Source organism: Phodopus roborovskii, unplaced genomic scaffold (genome assembly GCF_943737965.1).
Source record: "Phodopus roborovskii unplaced genomic scaffold, PHOROB, whole genome shotgun sequence".
NCBI lineage: Eukaryota > Metazoa > Chordata > Mammalia > Rodentia > Cricetidae > Phodopus > Phodopus roborovskii.
In genome coordinates, this window is record NW_026126550.1 from 2,247,848 (window position 1) to 2,266,839 (window position 18,992).

At 41.7% G+C, this 18,992-nt stretch overlaps 1 protein-coding gene across 1 annotated transcript in view; it reads left to right on the forward strand.

The window, feature by feature from the left end:
• Cfap53 (cilia and flagella associated protein 53) overlaps positions 1-12,476 on the forward strand; it is a 43,965-nt gene extending 31,489 nt beyond the window's left edge. Inside the window, exons 7-8 of the mRNA XM_051201259.1 lie at positions 2,417-2,519; positions 12,021-12,476. Of these exons, the coding sequence (XP_051057216.1) occupies positions 2,417-2,519; positions 12,021-12,249 (332 nt within the window). The 3' untranslated portion in view covers positions 12,250-12,476. The remainder of the gene's footprint in view (positions 1-2,416; positions 2,520-12,020) is intronic.
• Positions 12,477-18,992: the final 6,516 nt, after the last annotated feature.

Here is an 18,992-nt window from a genome sequence, read left to right on the forward strand (position 1 = left end):
AGTCTCTGTGAGCCCCTGTTAGCCCTGCTTAGTTGATGCTGTGACTCATGTTCTTCTGGTCCTTGATATCTCTGACTCCTACCTTTCTTCATCCATATCTTCCGCAGAGTTCTCCCAGCTCTGCCTAATATTTATTTGGCTGTGGGTCTCTGTATCTGTTCCCATCAGCTGCCAGAGGAAGCCTTTCTGATGGTGATTGAAATAGGCAGAATATCATTAGGAATCATTTCATTGACTTGTTTTTGGTCAGTCTTCTTGGTTCTACACTAGGTCTCTAACTCATCCAGATTCCAGTTCCTGGCCATCCATGCAGTATCAGACATGGGCTCTCTCTCATGGCACAGGCCTCAAGTGTGCATTCTGTTTAGATGTCAAGGGGCCCAGCTTCTACAGTCCTCTACACAGGGATCTTTCTGAACCAGAAATGGGAGTCAGGGGATAAAACAAGCAAGCTGGGAATGAGACAAGTGGAGGTTTTTGTTTTGTTTTTGTTTTTTATTTTTTGTTTTGATAATTTTTCTGGTCAACCTGGCAAAGTCAAAAGGATTCAGGTCCCCAACAGGAAGGGGTACAGACAATACCATGGAGGAGGGTATCTCACACCAGAGGAAGCCATTGGTCAATACTGGGATACAGAACTGACAGAAACACATAGAAACACACACACACACACACACACACACACACACACACACACACACACACACAGAGGTGGCCACCACATATTTGAAACAAACAGGGGAATCTGGTGACATTTCACACAGATTCTGGATACTTGCTGAATATCATTGCTCAACCTCTCCTATGTGTCCTAACAGGAGGTGCCTTAACAAGGCTTACTGTTAATTTCATGGGATGAGAATAAGACCATTGCCACAAATTTTGAGCCAAATTTGAAGCAAGCTTTATTAAATACTGGCCAGGATGATGGACACTGGCCAGGTCCATACCCAGGACTCCCAGAGTATGGCACCAAATTAAATTAGTCAGAGGCTTGCAAAGCCAAAACCCACAGGGCTACAAACTTCCCACCTTTCATCCAATAAGGGAAAGCATGCATCCTGACATACTTCTGTCTATGTACTTCCTTATGTACAATCAAGCACATCCTGTGCATTTGGGGTAACCATACTTGTTTACAGAAGCAAAAACATGTGGCTTGTTGTCTTATATGAGCAACAGCTCCTAGCATTTCAGGAAATTATCTGTCCTTGGGCAAAGTGGGGCTCACAGGTTAGAGGTATTCTTTTACAGCTCTCTTAAAGCACAGTAAATTAGAGTGAAAACATAACTTTAGCCCTCACATTACCTCTGGAAGTGGCAGACCGGACAACTGTCTATCTCATTTCCTTTTGGGGTGGAGGTCTCAGACTTCCCCAAAGTGTTAGGCAGTGATTGATCAAAGGTCATCATGGGGACCTGGGACATCTCAGGTGGTGAACTCCCAAGAAGCCCCTTGACCACCACACTCTTCCTGTTCCAAGGGGTTCTGAGACCCCAGTGTTTCAAAGTCTGGTCTCTGGGATCTCAGTGAAACCTATAGAACTATGGGGTATGCACATAATGGTTTTAAGCCAATAGAAAGTCTCTAGTAGCTGACTGGTGACTACATTGGGTATATCAGGATCTCACTGTAGCCCCAAGCCTTTCTCAGGGTGAGCTTTTAAGCACAAAGACCATATCATGGGTTGACATACTTGGGTTAACAAGAACAGATAGTCAGATGTAGAGCTACAGAAGCAGAAAAGCAAGGTCAGTATGTTTGGAGACTTTCCAAGAATGATGGGCTTTAATGATTTATTTAGTTCTTCATTTTCTTTTTTGTCTAGTGAGTGCTATATGTGTGCTGAGTTTTATGGCCTAAATGGTACTTCTATCTTTGACTTAGTTGTGTTAAGACCGGGGGCCCTGTTACATGTAGCTAGAAAATATTTTTTCTTTCCTTTGAACATGTACCTTCACTCAATTAGCAGTTTACTTTTCTACACAGAAGCCTTTAGGTTTCATGAGAGTCCCATCAGTTTTCCAAGTACCTGGGACTACTGGAGCACAACTGCATGCCTGGCTGGTACTTCTCTTTCCCTTTAGTTATAAAAAATTATTTTAATCTTATTTGTTTATTTATTTACATGTGTATGTGTGTGCACAAACTCATGTACCATGGCACACGTGGGGGTCAGAGGACAACTTTTTGGAGTCGGTTTTCTCATCTCATCATGTTTCAGTCCCAGGGATCAAACTCAGGTCTTCAGGCTTAGCAACCTTTACCCACCAAACCATCTCACTTCTCCATTCTTAATCCAGCATCCATGCAAGCAATTCTAAAGGCAACATGGCTTTAGTGCCCAGAATGACATCAGCCAGTCTTATTTGGATTTTTTTTTTTTTGTCAAGTAATTTCTCTCACCTTTCTTAGTACAACGAAAACTTAGAGAACAGGAAGAACTTGCTATGGAACAAGAACGAATAAGTCAAGGTCTGAAAGAGCTCAACTGTGAAGAGAGGGAGAATTATGCCAGGTATGATTTTATTCTCTTTATTACTGTTTCTTATGAAGAAAAATGTATCTTTAGCATAAGGATAATGTACCATTAATCCGTATATTACCGATACCATCCTGTATTAATGCTGCACTGGTCCTTCTAGAACCTCAGAGCTACTAATAAGATTTCATATAAAAATAGGCACAAGCTGTGTTGGTAAAATCAAATGCCACTGTCATCGTGGATCTTAATATACATGTTGGTTATTAGATTGGATGAGCATCTTGAATAATAACACAAATTTGACACTGAAGCTTGTGTAGGAGAAGCCATATCTAAAGGTCTGAGAAGACATCAAGATAACAGATGTCTTAACTATGGTGACATAGAAGCTTGGGTAGGAGAAGCCATCTCCAAATGTTTGAAAAGATATCAAAATGTCAGATGTTTTAATTGTGGTAGGATAGGACATCTCAAAAATTGTAGGCAAATAATTTCTAGAAATAACACTCCCAGGAATGAATTGAACAGAAGGCCTCATCCTTCTGGGTTATGTAGAAGGTGTGGTAAAGGCTGACACTGGACCAATGAATGTAGATCAACTAGAGACAAGCAAGGAAACCATTTACAATCAGGAAACTCCTTGGGGGGCCTCTCGAAGACCCCATGTCAAAGGTGGTCTGGACATTCCCAGTCACAGTGGAGGACAGTTTCCTACAGGACAATTAGAAAATCCAGTGCCTATTGTAAAAACTCATACTGCTCTGGATGACAAACTAGTGATGGAAGTTGAATCAAACTTGAAAGAAGGAAAAAAAAAAAACAGTATAGTTTGGCAAACCTCTACAAACAGTCATAGGCCTAGATTGATAGTTAAAATGAGTAACAGATGGTTTGGAGATATTGTTAACACAGGGGCTGATGTAACTATCATAACTAATAAATCTTGGCCTTCATGATGGCCCCCTACAAGAGGTAAATGTTCAATTCTTAGGGATTATAGCCCTTTCTCCACCCCCAATGGGCATGGTCTATGTCACAGGTACGGACAAGGTGAATATCTCACTACAATTAATCCATACATTACCGATACCATCCTGTATTAATGCTGTGCTGGTCCTTCTAGAACCTCAGAGCTATTAATAAGATTTCATATAAAAATAGGCACAAGCTGTGTTGGTAAAATCAAATGACGCTGTCATCGTGGGTCTGAATATACACGTTGGTTATTAGACCGGATGATCATCTTAAATAATAACATGAATTTGCAAGAAGTATAACAACAACAACAACAAAAAAAAAACCAAAACAAAACAAAACAAAAACAAAAAACAAAACAAAAAGCAAAAAGCAAAAAGCAAAAAAAAAAAAAGTGTGAGTCAGCTTTTATTACTGTTACAAATACCCAAAGAAAACTGTTCACAGGGATTCTGGGGCAGTTTTGTTTGTGCTCACTACAGCCTGCAGGGTAATGATCCACAGGAGGAAAGAAGGCAGCTCAGTTCAACAAGACTAGTAGTGCTTCTGGTTCAAACTTTGAGAGTCTGATGACCAGTAGTGTGTTTTAGGCATGTTTAAGCACAGCACAATTTGGTGAAAATTTCCCTGGTGATACTTAATTCCATGTGCACAATAAAGCTTAAGACATTGAAACTCTTTGTAACATACAAGTGACACTTGCATGAAGTTGGATTCTATAGATTGACTGAGACAAACAAGTTCACAATAAGGGTCTGGGGGAGGATCAGTGTGGTTTTGGTCACACAGATAGCACAAAGGTCACCAGGCTATTAGCCACATTCACTCCTGGGAAGAAGAAAGAGCATAGATCTCTCCCTCTAAAGACACAGCCCTGTGTTTAACATGCCTGGTTCCTCTAGTGATTACCTGTGAGCATAACAGCCTCCATACCTCCCACATAAGAAGAAATGCTTCCTTCTTTCCTTTTTTCCTTCCTTCCTTCCTTCCTTTCTTCCTTCCTTCCTTCCTTCCTTCCCTTCTTTTTGTGTCTGTAGGGGGGTGGATTTTCAAGACATGGTTCCTTTGTGTTTTTCTGACTGTCCTGGAACTCACTTTTAGACCAGAAGACCTGACTATTCTTAGACTCACAGATATCCTCCTGCCTCTGCCTCCTGAGTGCTGTGATTAAAGGTGTGCATCACCACTACCTGGCCAGTTATTTTTCTTTTTATAGAGAGATTTTTTTCCCCTCACTGATTCATAGTTTTGTTAAGTTATCACTATCTCTTTGGGCCTATAGCAGTGCAGAAAGCTAATCCCCTCATGGTTGAGATACAGGAGATGGGGAGAAGAAGCAGCCAAGGTCCCAATATTGTGACCAAGGCCAAGATTCTGGTGACCAGAGGACTTCCCAGAATGTTCTATTTAACAGTGTTTGCTATCAGGCTGGGGGGCTGGGCAGGTGGCTTAGTGGATAAAGTGCTTGTTGCAGAAACCTGAGGACTGGACCAGATCACAGGAACCCACATAAAGGCTGGAAGCACTCAGACATAAAGATAGGAGTTCCCTGGGACAAATTAGCTAGCTAGACTAGTGAGTTCTGAGTTAAACAGGTGACCCTGCCTCAGTAAATACCATGAAGAGCAATTGAGGAGACCCCTGGCATAGCCCAGCATGGTTACTAGTTAGATTAGCAGGAATGGCTTATATTCACAGCACTCTTTGTATGTGTCCCCAAGATTAAAATGCTTACCTGTTTTGTTTTTGGAAACACCACTGTCCGACAGCTGTCTTCTCTGGGATCACTGTGTTCCCTTAGGATTACCAGTCAGGCTGAGGTGGAAAAACAGGCCACCTTCTCCTTGCAGCTTTCCTCACTACCTTCCATGGGGTGCAGTAGAAGAGGGCCTGTATCCTCTAATTCAGTCATCCTCTTTGCTTTGGGGAGGAGGAGGGCTTTCTGTTCATTTATTGGTTCTTGGTGCATTTAAATATGTTCTCTTTTTTCTAAGAGTGAATAGTTTTGTATCTAAGTCTTTTTCCAGTTTGATAAAAATAGTATGTAACTGACCTTATTGACTTCTAATTGCTGTATCTGCTCTATAGGCCTGTCTTATTACACACAGAGATACATGCACACACACACACACACACACACACACACACATATCTTCATGTGTGTATGTGTGTGAGTTTGCCTTGGCATGCCTGGGGAGTCAGAGGACAAGTTGTTGTAGTCAGCTTTCACCATATGGGCTGTAGGGGTCACACTCAAGTCATCAGATTGTGTGGCAACCTCCTTACCTGTGGAGCCATCTTGACAGTCCCTCCTTCCTACTTTGAAAAGTTTATTGTTGGATATTTGAAAGTGTCTCCATAAATAGCATTCCTTCCTACTCAACATCAAGTCAACCGGGGGATAAGAAACGAGTGTGAACTGAAAGCATTGTAGATTCCTGTTGCTGCCTGAAAACATCCAAGATTTGTGGTTTAAATCAGTTAAAGTTGGCAAGGCTCCACTCAGTAGTTCTTGCTTAGGATAGCTCATGTGATTAAAGCCAGATTTGAACTAAGGCTGGGTATACCTGAAGGCTTGACTGGGGTAGACCTAAAGGCACCTACTCATCACTGTCAGTGTGTTTGATTGTAGTTGGAGATCTCACCTGTGTTTGCAGCAGTATCACAAGGCCTGGAACACTGATAGTAGAGCAGCCTGTCCTCCTCTACCCCTTCCAACTTTATTGCCTTAAGGCAGAGTTTATCATTGAGCCAGAGCCTGGCTGTTTTGACTAGGCTGACTGCAGGCATGTGTGACCATGCACAGCTTCTACCAGGGTAGTGAGGAACTGAACTTAAGTTCTCATGCTTGCATGTCAGTGCTCTTCTCCACCAAGGCACCTCCCATCTTGTGTGATTGTTACCATATTTGAAGTTACAACTTTTGTCCCAACAATCTAGGTCTGGCCACCTAGACTCTATGAGACTTAAAAAGTCAAATTAATAGATGAAAGCAGGGAAACAAAAGAGTTTTATTGAATGTGGCCACACTGTAAGAAGGGACACAGAGATCCAGCAACCCCTCAAATCCATCTTCAGGGGACCCAACATGAGGATCAGATTTAACTGAAGGTAAGGTCTCTCCTGAAAGTCTTCCCAATAAGTTGTGTATCTTTCTCTGGGAGACTAATTTCTCCCCTGCTGTCCCCAGAGCTTCAGGCAGGATACGCCTACACTGTTAGATTTTTGACCCAAGTGCAGAGTAAAGAGACAAAGGCCAGCTAGAGACCAGAGTCTGACCTCAACAGTTGAGCTGGGTTTATTGGTACACATAGCAAGGCCAGCCTCTCTCCTAAGGTAATGGGGGGTCTCCCCGGAGGTGGGGTTGGGAGTTGGAGCTTACTGGAACTCTTTATAGGGTTAGGGGATGGGCTTGCAGGTGAGGAAGTAGGAACTATAATAACCATACATGCAGATTGCAATGGTCCTATCTTCCTGGAACTGTTTGTTCAAGCAAGACAGACTATTTTAGGGCAATAGGCTGTCTCAGCAAAGGCCAGCTGTGATTGAATTGAAATCCAGTTTTTCCTGTTTTTGCAAAGGAGGCACTCTACTATGGTCAAACTCTTACTTTCTTGGGTCCATTGTTTTAGTAGTTTGATAACCAAGCGAGAGAGACAGGCAGGCAAGTTACAATAGGAATGCTGGAATTACAGATGCATTCTACTGTCCCCAACTTTTGTGGGTTCTAAAGATATGAACTCAGTTCACTGAGTCATTTCCCAGGCACTAATTTCAAGATAGTAGAAGGAGGAGGAGGGAAAGGGGAAGGAGAAGGGGAAGAGGAAGGAGAAGAGGAAAGGGAAGGAGAAGGAGAAGAGGAGAAGAAGAGGAGGAGGAGGAATAGAAGATGATGATGATATCCAGGTCAGATGTGGTGGTACACACCTATAATTCTAGCACTTGAGTGGAAGTAGAAGGTGGATTAGGAAGGAGTTCAAGGTCATGTCTAGCTACATAGTGGGTTTAGAGCCTGCCTCTGGTACCCGAGAACTAGTCTTTCTGGTGACTGGAAACCTGTCTTGAACCCACCTAGGGATCCACCTCTTTACCATAAACTGACTTGATTTGGTGAATTAAAGAAGATATTCTTGTTCCCTCAAGGCTTTTAGAAGCCCTATGACCATGTTTTGATACTAAAAGGCCAAGGCTAAATAGATTTTTCATCATTCCACCAGAGTTGGGTATTAAAGTCTCCCACTATCAGTGGGTGAGGGTTCATATATGATTTAAGCTGTAGTAGTGTTTCTTTTATGAGTTTGGGTATCGTGAAAAATATGGTTTAGAGAAAACAGGTAGGCTGAATAGATGTTTATTCAGGGAGAAATAACTTACAACAGAGACAGATGAACACCAGTAGGTTCCAGTCCCAAGGATGCTCTCTGTCTCCATCCAAGAAGCAAGAGAGAGCTCTGGGGTTCCCAACCCCAGACCTAGTCCCTGTCCCCACCCACAATGGGCGTGGTCAGTGCAACAGATGCAGGAGGGGTGGATATCTCACTACAATTATAGTTTGTTTTGGAATTGATTTTCATTTATTGATACTATTTAAGGTCAATTTTGTGATATGTATATTTCTCCTCATGTTTAGGTATTGTGTTTATATATTAAAAAATATAATTTAGTACACCTATAATAGTCAAAACTTATAGTTAAGTTAGTTAGGTTTTCTAGATATACAGAGATATATTTTAAATGGATAGGCATTCTTCAAACCTTTCAAAGACCTACAGAATTTGGCATTTTAAATGGTTTAGGAGTTTTCTTAACAGTGAGGCACAACTTCTGGCAATATCACCTTCATTAAAAAGGAAGATGGACATCAAAGAAACTCAATATGGCAAGACTAGCCATTTGGGCAAGATACTGCTCTTGTCTGGACTGTTTTTTGCTGTATAAACTGGACATGCAGGATCCACAGAAAAGTGACTCTTGAAACAAGGTGGACAGTACTACAGGATTGCTTCATGGAAGAGTTTGCCAGACAATCTGCAAGACACAGAGAAAAGTGACTGACAAACTGTCAATACAGGTGGACAGTTTAAAGTTTCCTCCTTTGCTGAGGAGTCTGCCAGACACACTATGGCCTATAGGCTGAAGATAGGCTATTACAGAAGAACTTCGGGTGACTGACCAGGCAGCGAGTTGTCTCTGTCATTTCTAGAGTTTATATATTATCCTTCTGTGGTCTTTGATGGAGTTAAAGACAGTTAGTTATGGTTATGGTTTTCCTTAGTTAGTTATGGTTATGGTTTTCCTTAGTTAGGATTAAAGATAAGTTACATATAAGACTTTAGACTCACAAAGATAGGCTAGATGATAGAATATTTTCTTTAAATCTTGCTGTTAATGGATTAAATATTGTTAACTATAGTTCTTATTTGATAACTGTTTTGTTATATATTTTACTATTTTAAAGTTAAAGCCGTTCTTTTTATTTTAGACAGGAAAGAGGAGATGACGGGAGATGCCATTCTGTAAATATGTTTCTCTTATTGGTTAATGAATAAAGCACTGTTGGCAAATAGGAAGGCAAGATAGTCAAGGCTAGGTGATAAGGAGGATTCTGGGAGATGTAGTAGTGAGGAGAGTCAAGATGTAGGGAATTGGAAGAAGTCCGGACCCTCTCTCCAATAAGATAAGACCACGTGGAAACAGTTAGATTGCTAGAAATGGGTTAATATTTTAGACAGAGCTAGTCAATAAGAAATCTTAGTAACTGGCCAACATCTTTATATCTAATATATCGTCTTTGTGTGATTTGGGGCTGACACAGCTCTGGGATCAGGCTGGCAGGAAAACTGCTCATAACACTTGGGTGCCTTATATTTGATGCATGATGTTAAGAATTGCAATGCCCTCTTCATGGATTTTCCCTTTGATGAGTATGTACTGTCCTCCCCCTATCTTTTCTGATTAGTTTTGGTTTTACAATTCTTTTGTCAGATCTTAAAATGGCCACACCCAAATACCCAATTGCTTCTTAGGTCCATTTGCTTGGAATATCTGGTTTTTTTTTTTTTTCCATCTTTTTACCCTGAGGTGATGTTTATCCTTGATGTTAAAGTGTGTTTCTTGGATTCAGCAGGATGGATCCTCATCTCAAATCATTCTTTTAGACTCTGTCTTTTTATTGGAGAATTGAGATAATTGATGTTAAAAGATAACAATGATCAGTGTTTGTTGATGCCTAGTATTTTGTTATTGTGGTGTGTAGTTATTCGATTTTGATTTGTGTGTCTATGATTATTTAATTCTCTGTGTTTTCTTGGGTGTGTTTAACCTCTTTAGGTTGGAGTTTTCCTTCTAGCCCTGGGTATAGAGCTTGATTGGTAAATATATATTCATAAATTTTGGTTTTATTATGGAATTCTTATCTTCTCTATCTATTATAATTGAAAGTTTTGTTGGGTATAGTAGCAGAGACTGTCATCTGTGGTCTCCTAGAATTTGTAGAACATTTGTCTAGGCTCTTCTAGCTTTTAGAGACTCTAATCAGAAGTCAGGTTTCTTTTACTAGGCCTTCCTTTATATGTTAGTTGGTCTTTTTCCATTGAAGCTTTTAATATTCTTTCTGTGACATGTATTTTTAGTGTTTTGTTTATTATACACCAAAGGACTTTCTTTTCTGGTCCAGTCTATTTGGTGTTTTGTATGTTTCTTGATAGGCATTTCTTTTTTTAGGTTAGGAAAAAATTTCTTATATTATTTTATTGAAAATGTTTTCCTCTGCCTTTGACCTGTGTTTTGTCCCCTTCCTCTTTTCCTACTATCCTCAGATTTGGTGTTTTCGTAGTATCCCAGATTTCATATGTGTTTTGTAACAGGAGGGAGATTTTAGATTTAATATTTGTTTGACTGAGGTATCCATTTCTTCTATTGTGTCCTCAATGCCTGAGATTTTCTCTTCTATCTCTTGTACTGTGTTAGTGAAGCTTGCCTCTGTGGTTCCTGTCTAAGTTCTTAAGTTTTTCATTTCCAGATTTCCCTCAGTTTGGGTTTTTTTATTGACTGATTTCCACTTTGAAGTTTTGAACATTTTTATTATTTTTCTTCTGCTGTTTGTGTTTTCATGGCTATCTTTAAGGTATTTATTCACTTCCTCCAAGAGGTGCTCCATCATATCCGCAATGGATGTGCTAGTTCCCTATCTTATGCTACAGCTATTTTGCATTTCTCAAGGCCTACTGGTGCTGTGCCTGCACAGCCTGGGACCAAGAATCTGCAGAGGGTGTCAGGTTTGACAACACAGGACTCTCATTTGATGTTAAAAGGCTCTCTATTTTGCTCAGAGGGCTGGCTTTTATACCCCTGTACCAGATGGGAGAAGAGGAAGCAGAAGAAGGCAGTTAGTCATCTCAGGTTTCAAGGAATGGTCAGGGCGTTTTCAGGGGCCCGTCCCAGTATTCCTGTAACCAAAGGAACATTTTGCCTTAGTAAACATGTTTTTCTCTGTGGTTATAGCTACCTGCCCTGAGGGCAGCAGGGGGAAGTTAATTCTTAGCCAAGGTCTTAATTCCCACATACTGGAGTACTTCTTGTATTCTAAGGGGGCCTATTTTCTTGGCTGTTATTAATTGTGTTTTTATGCTGGCAGATAGGCATCTGCATTTGGGGAAGTTGTAATTTTGGGTACAGATATCGCTGTAGTCCGATGGAGATGGGAACAGAGAGGAATGGGGATGCAGCAGATTCTGATACAGAGGTGGGGATGACACTTAGGGGCTGGATTCAGAGGGAAGGGAGAGGCAAAGATCTGATGTTAGCTTGCCTGTTTCCCTAGCTGGTGGGGCCAGCATGTTCCCATGGAATGTCTGCTTTTATGGGGGGCTGGACCAATAGGATGAGAGGGAGGAAGGAAGGTTGGAGGAGGAGGTCTCCATGACCTATTGGAGATGGGAATCAGAGAGGAAGGGGAGACTGCAGCAGGTATTCTGCTGAAGAGCTATGGATGAACTGGTAAGGGAGTTTTAAAGAGATATCCATGCTCGTTTTTTTAGGACCATGAGTTTCAGTTTAAGATAGTGTCCCAGTTGTATATCAGTAGCTATTATGGAACAACAAACCGGAATTTACTTTTTTATTTAAAAAAGATATTTATTTGTTTATTTTTATTGTATGTGTGTGCATGTTTTACCAGTACCACATGTTTCATCTGGTGACCTTAGACCCAGAAGGGGATATTGGTACTGGAGTTACAGATGGTAGTGACCTCTAATGAGGTTGCTGGGAACTGAACTTGGATCCTCTGGAAGAGCAGTCAGTGCTCTTAAACTCTGAGCCATCTCTCCAGCATTGGAGTTTCTTAAAATATTAAAAACAACAACAACAAAAAACCAAACCAAACCAACCAAACAAACAAAAAAACCCAATTGTCACATGATCTAGCAATCCCACTTCTCGGTCTCTAAATGGAATTCACATGTACATATTCATGGAAGCACTATATTTAATTATAATGCTATGAATAAATACAAATGGTAACTTTTAATGTTGTCCTTTGTTATTTTTAAACCTTAGGCGCTGTGGTTTGGCTAAGGAGTATAAGAATCAACTTCAGATGCAAATTGCTTACCAGAAGCAGGCTCTAGAAGCAGAGAAGAAAGAGGAACGCCAGGAGTTTGAAGCAGGGATAGCAGCAAACAAAGCTTGCCTGGACAAGATCCAGGAGATCCTCTCAGAGCATCACATTCTGTCTCAGGCTGATCACCCCATGCGCAGGGCTTGCTCTGACAAGCTCTCACTGTAGTCTGTTAAACATCAATGTGTGTTTTCTGGGTCTTTTAGAATTTTTTTTTATCTACACCTTTTAACTAATGGATAAACTCTTATTCTATGAGTTTGTATACTTTATTAGACATAGTTTTCTTCCCTCAAATAAATTTGTTTGGATACTAATGAATTCTTCATTGCTTTGGAATGATACCTGACATTACCAACTTAAAAAGAATAAAGATTTATTGCATCTTTTGGATGCAGAGTTTTTGGCACTGCTTGTCTCATTGTACAGCACCCTGTCCGGTGCTTTAACAAAATCCCATAGACAGGAATCAATAAAGGAGAACGGGTTTGTTTATAGTTCAGGCCATGGTATGGTCCCCTCCCCGCTCTATGATAAAACACTGATCAAATGCTTCCAAACTTTCTGACTTACTCACACATTCATGATTAGCCTTAGCTTATTATACAGCCTAGGATAGGTGCTGCTCACAGTGGGATGGGTCCTCCATCAACTAATATCAAGATAGTCTTCCCCAAAGACCTTCCCACAGGCCAATCTGATCTAGGCAATTACTGGATGGTGGTCTCTTCTCTCATGTACTCTAGGATGTATCAAGGTGACAATTAGAGCCAACAGGACAGACCTAATGCTTTCATCGTTTTCAGTTTCTCTTTTTAAGAATGAAAGGCTAGAATCCAGACCAGCTGTTGCTCAGGCCACAATCACAGCAGCAGCCATTCCTCCTCTCACACAAGCAGCTGCCTGCTGAGGCATTGTCTGTGCTTCTCTAGTTAACAGACTTCAGGTGCCCAGATTTCTTACCCATAAAAATGAGTTTTCAGTGGCGGTGATATTGGGTGGGTGAGGGTAGAAGACATTCGGTTTCTCACTTCTTCCCTGTCTCCTATCTAAGAATTGGAGAGCCTGGCTTCGGCTTGTCCTATAAAACCATCCCCATCTTCAGAAAGCTGTAAGAGAAGAACTTATTTACCATGTGGGTCTGGTTCTTCTCCAGAGTCCCCACCATGCTTTTTGTCTGTCCGTCCCATTAACAACTTTCGGAAGACAAAAAAGTAAAGTTAAGGAAACCCTTCCACTTAAAATAAAGGACAGTCTGATCTGGAATTTGCTAACTTCCCTTCACAAGGCCCTGTGATGGCAGGATACCAAGAATTCACACTGCCCCTCCTTTCCGTGAGTCAACAGGTGGTAAATAGGGTCCTTAAAAAACAAAGAGATAGCTGCACCTCCGGTTTGCCCAGACAAAATTAATTAGCATACCCTGAGGCCCTAAGGTCTGTTGACCCTAACAGCAAGACCATCCTGCCTCAAAGGGTCATATACTCAATGAACAGAGGGTCACACCCCCTCCCTAAGCTAAAAACACCTGTGCCCCGGGGGATGGGGCTTCTCTCTAGCCTGTGTGCTGAGAGAGCTTGTTTGTGCAAATGATTCCTGTTCATTAAAGCCTGTTGTGTGTTGCATCAACTGGACTGGACATTGAGTTTTTGGGGGTACCGACCGAAACTGGGAGACTCCTCATTCTGAGGGTCTTACACTTTAATAAACTCCCGCAAAACAGTCCATTTTAGTGTTCCTTTTGAACCTACATCTGAGATCTTCATTTTCCTATGTCAACATTAAAATAGATGGAACAGATTGATAGTTCTGGTGGATTGGCCTCTGCTCATACTCCTGGGATAGAATGTTATACTCCAAGCATGAGAGGCGACATTTCTGAAGTATTGGTGGAAAAAGCCTGCATTCTTCTAGATCCAGATACAAGGTATAGACTTCGGGCAGTAGGGAGATCATTATCCACTTCCCAGCAAAATGAATTTGGGCTTTCATCCTGGTCAATAAGTCTCTTTCCAAGAGAGGTAGGGGCATTCAGGGATAACCATGAAGGAGTGTGTTACTTCTTCCTGCCAAAGTCCCCAATTTATTTTGTGGTTCATAGATGTAATGGGGTCACTGTAGCCCCTAGAATCCATATATGTTTGCCTGATAGAGGACCTAGTGGACTTTTTAAACACTGAATGGTGAGCTCTGGTGTCCACTAGGAGATTGTAATTTTCTATGAATAGTTTATCTTAAAACCCATTGTCAGGCACCTGGTCTGATCTAAAGCTATTTTGAAGTTTTATATCAGTTGATAATATACAGCTATCTTAAAGCTGGGGAAAATACAGCTATTTTCTTAATGTGTTCTCCAAGTCCATTCTTAATGGAAACTTATGACCCATGATTTGGGTAGTATCTTTTTGTATTCATTTTATTCATCAAAACTCTATATAGGCTAACATTGTTAATATCAATTAGTCAATACAGCTAGGGAGAAGCAACCTTCTTGACAATCCACATATAAAAATGCCCAGTAGATCAGCATAGTAATCATGAGATACACACTAGATACAGGCTGTGGGGAATTTCCCATAGCCACTTGGGAAAGAATGCAATTTAGCACATCTAAAATTATAGACAGAAGCAAAAATATTCTGGAGTATATATTTCTCTCAGACTTTTCAATAATATGAATTTCCTCCATTAGAAGATATTTCTGGTGGGTTGATATTGTAAGGATGGGAAAATACAGCCTAACTCTCCAATGACCCCAGAAAGCTAGAAATTTAAGCCTTAAATTTCAGACTCTGCCCTCAGCCAGTAAATAGGCAAAAGGTCACATTCTTTACTGTTTATGACAGGGCCTATGAGTACGTGAGTACAGGAAATGAGCTTTGTCACCCCACCCAGGAGCCCAGGCTATAGAAAACTGATTGGTCTATAAAGTGTGGGCTTGGATGGTTTAAATTAATTGGTCCACACCGAACAGGCTGTGGATTCTATGAGATGATTAGTTTATGATGTGTGGGCTTTATCCTATAAAAACTGCCTCAATTCTGTACTCATGGTCCTCGGTCCTCTACCCTTGCATGGCATATGACTGTGGACCCCAGTGCACTTGGAATATAAAAGACTTCATGCTCTCACATCAAGACCGCTTCTTGTGAGTGATTTGTGGGGGGCACCTTTCCTGAGTCGGGGCATGAGGGTCCACGCTCTGTGGGTCTTTCAATACCTTGAATATTAATCACAATCTGCTATAATAAACGATAATGGCTTTTAGCATATAGCCAGAAATCCAGACAGTTTTTTACCTTCAAATCCATTGAACTGCTGAAGTCTTCTTTTAATATCTGGAGCTGCTTGGTTAATGAAGGCCAGATTGGTTGCCATCTGATGTTCTGGTGCCTCAGGATCCAATGGCATGTAAGTATAATAGGCATCCATCAGGCATTCAAGAAATGGTTCTGGTGGTTTATTCTTTCCCTGTACCACCTGACTCACTTTAGACAAATTTGTGGGCTGTCTAGCAGTTTCTGGGAGACCTCCCCTCCCATAAGCTTTTCCCTACTTTCAGATGGGTATACTCCATCCCTCATCAAGCTGGGAAGTAATGAAAGACCCCAAGAGTTCGTAGTCTGTCAGGGAAAGGCCCTTGCCCTAAGAGACGAGACCAGACCACTGGATGCAAGTGCAAGAGGTTGTTTGTTGCTCACACAGGTACCTGTGGATGCTTCAGTCTTTCGGGAGACTGAGCATGCCGTGGTTAAAACATATGCAGTTTATATAGGGTTGGGGTGGCAAGAAGTAGGCTTATAGAAGCAGAAGCATGGTTACAGGGATTTCATTGTTCCATCTAAATAAAGCGATTGTGGTTAACCAAGGACAGAGTTGTTTATTCAGGTTGGGCACAAAGAATTCAGTTATGACTATCTCAGCATTCTGGTGGTCTTGATAGAATGTTTCCAGGACCTTCTGTTCCAGGATATTGTCCTGCTGACCTTGCTTTGGTCCAAGCTGCAGACCACAGATATCTGGTTGGCGTCAGATGAGAGCAACACCTGGTTCCCTCCTGTACTTTCCCATAACTTGACCTTGGCAAGTTGGCAAGAGCAGCTCAAACAGGCAATATGCATAGTGGGGGTCTTTCAGCATTAATACTTGCCATCTGTGGGGTGACTATCTTGCCTTGGAACCAAATTGCAGCATTCTCTCCAGATTCTCTCTCTTTGCAGTAGAACCTGTGGGAGCTGTTGATAATCCTCCCCAGTGGGCTGATGGATGAACAATACAGTATGAAGAAATGTTATTAGTGGTTGTGGCTTCTCAGAAAAAGAGGGAGTTTGGAGTTTCCAGTTATACAGGTGGCAAAGGGAAAGTAGGTTAGGGGACAGTTGGCCTCCACATCAGGTGGCCCCATGGTGAAGAGTGTGGGGAACTTCAGAGCAAAGTTAGTATCTTAACAGCCATCTTTCCTACTACTCTTTTTGATACTAACATACTGGTAATTTTCCAATCCCCTATGACTGTTTTTCTGTTAAGCAAATTACACAGCCTGACCCTGGAAGAGTCCCAGCTGCAGGCTTATCATATAACAATATATATTATAGCAGAATACCTGCCTTCTGCTTACAAGAACGTCCTGCCTCCCTTATCTTCCCTTTGCCCCACTCACTCATTTGTCCACTATTTAAACAAGATTTGATCAGAATACTGTCTTGTCTCCATCTCTCATGTCTCTTGTCCCTTTATTTTCACTCCCTCCCTCAGGGTCCCTGTTGACTGACTGCAGGGTGGGGCAGCAGAGAGGGAGAGAAATGGAGGTCACAAATCATACTTCCTGAGGGAGTATGGAGTGCACTCAGCTAATGGAGATGGGAAGGAAGAGGTGCTCTGGGAGGGAACAGAGGGTCTAAGGGAAGGTGAGGCAGCAGGGCCTTTAGCAGTTCTGCTAGCCCCCATCAGAGAGGAGTTCCCTGTTCATCTCTAGAGTCAGGGTTTATAGAGAGGATGAGAGTCATCCTGTTCAGGACCAGCAGGGGAGGGCAAGACTGCAGGAGTATCAAGTGGTCTAGGTTTTCCTTTGATTTCTTCAGTTGAATGGGAAGAATGACATCTCATTCTCTGAAGAAAGAATGAGGGGTTTTGGTGGCTAAGTGCTCACTTCCCCCTACTGCCCTCAGGGCAGGCAGCTGTAACTGCAGGAAAAGAAAAACAGGTTTACTGAGGCAAGATGTTCCTTTGTTTTCTGAAACCTTGGGGTGGGCCCCTAAAAAAAACACCCTAACTGGTCCTTGGAACCTGAGATGACTAACAGCCCCCTTCTGCTTCCTCCTCTTCCATTTGATACCGGTGTATAAAAGCTAGCCCCCCGGAGCAAAATAAAAAAAAAAAAAAGAGCCTTCTTAACATCAAAAACAAACAAACAAACAAACTTCAGGTGGCTTACCAACTAGTTCAAGAACAATTGGAGGCAGGACATGTGATCCCCTCCACCACCCCCTGGAATTCCCCTATATTTGTGATTAGAAAGGCTTCAGGAAAATGGAGATTGCTCCAGGATTTGAGGGCCATTAATGCAACAATGTGGCCTATGGGAGCCCTTCAGCCTGGCTTGCCCTCACCCATGGCTATTCAAAAAGATTGGCATCTAATTGTCATTGTTTTGAAGGATTGCTTCTTTTCCATTCCACTGCATTCCCGAGATAGCCCCAGGTTTGCATTTAGCCTTCCTTCGATTAATTTTTGGGAACCCGTCCTTTGCTTTCAATGGCTGGTGCTCTCCCAGGTAATGGCTAATAGTCCTACAATATGCCAGGCTTATGTGGCTGCTTGCCTGGATCCTATCAGGCTCAAGTTTCCTGATCTTTACATTATCCATTATATGGATGATATTCTACTGGCAGTGCCCACTGAGGGGAGATGTCTCCAAGCATTTGCTCAATTACAGGAGCTCCTGGAGGCCCGTGGATTTATTTTGTCCCCAGAGAAGGTTCAAAAGAAACCTCCTTACACTCATCTGGGCCACCAGATCCAACAGACCAGCCTCTGGCCTCAAAGGCTCCAAATTGATTGTTCAAATTTAAAAACTCTTCATGATTGGCAAAAGTTTTTGGGAGATGTTCAATGGATCTGCCCCTCCCTTTCCATTAAAACAGGAGAGCTTAGACCCCTTTATGATATTCTTCCGGGGGATCCAGCTCCAACCTCTCCCAGACAAATTACACCGGAGGCCAAGGAGGCCATTTAATTGCTATGAAAAAGCATTATAAATGTCCATCTTTGCCACCTAGATTATGGACAACCCTTTGTTGTGGTTGTACTTTCCTCTAGTTTTCACCCACTGCTGTTTTTTTTTTTTTTTTTCAAAATGGCCTATATTGGATTCATTTGTCAGCCTTCCCTAAGAAGGTGGTGTCCCCCTATTATGATTTTATATTACAATTGCTAGGGAAATCACATAAATTTAGCATTCAAACCTTTGGAAAGCTCCCTGATAAGATCATTATCTCCTATGACAAGAAAGAAGTTGGGCTTTTACAGACCTCTCATGATGGATGGATGCTCTTTATCACATCTATGGGAGCTAAATTTGATAACCACTACCCAAATAGCCCCTTGCTGTCCTTTTTTAGGCAGCACCCTGTAATTTTTCCTAAGATTATAAAGGAGGCTTCCCCTTCAGGGATGCGCACAGTATTTACCGATGGCTCCTCTAAGGGTTTCACTGTACTAGTTTCTGGTCATTTGCAAAAGAGGACACCTACAGGGCAAATGTCCGCCCAGGGTGCCAAATTGATTGCTTGCCTAACGGCCTTTCAGTTGTTTGATAAAGAACCTTTTAATCTATATACTGATAGCATTTATGTTGCTAATATTGTAAAACCATTAGAGACTTTGCCATATGTCCTTCCCACCTCTCAAGT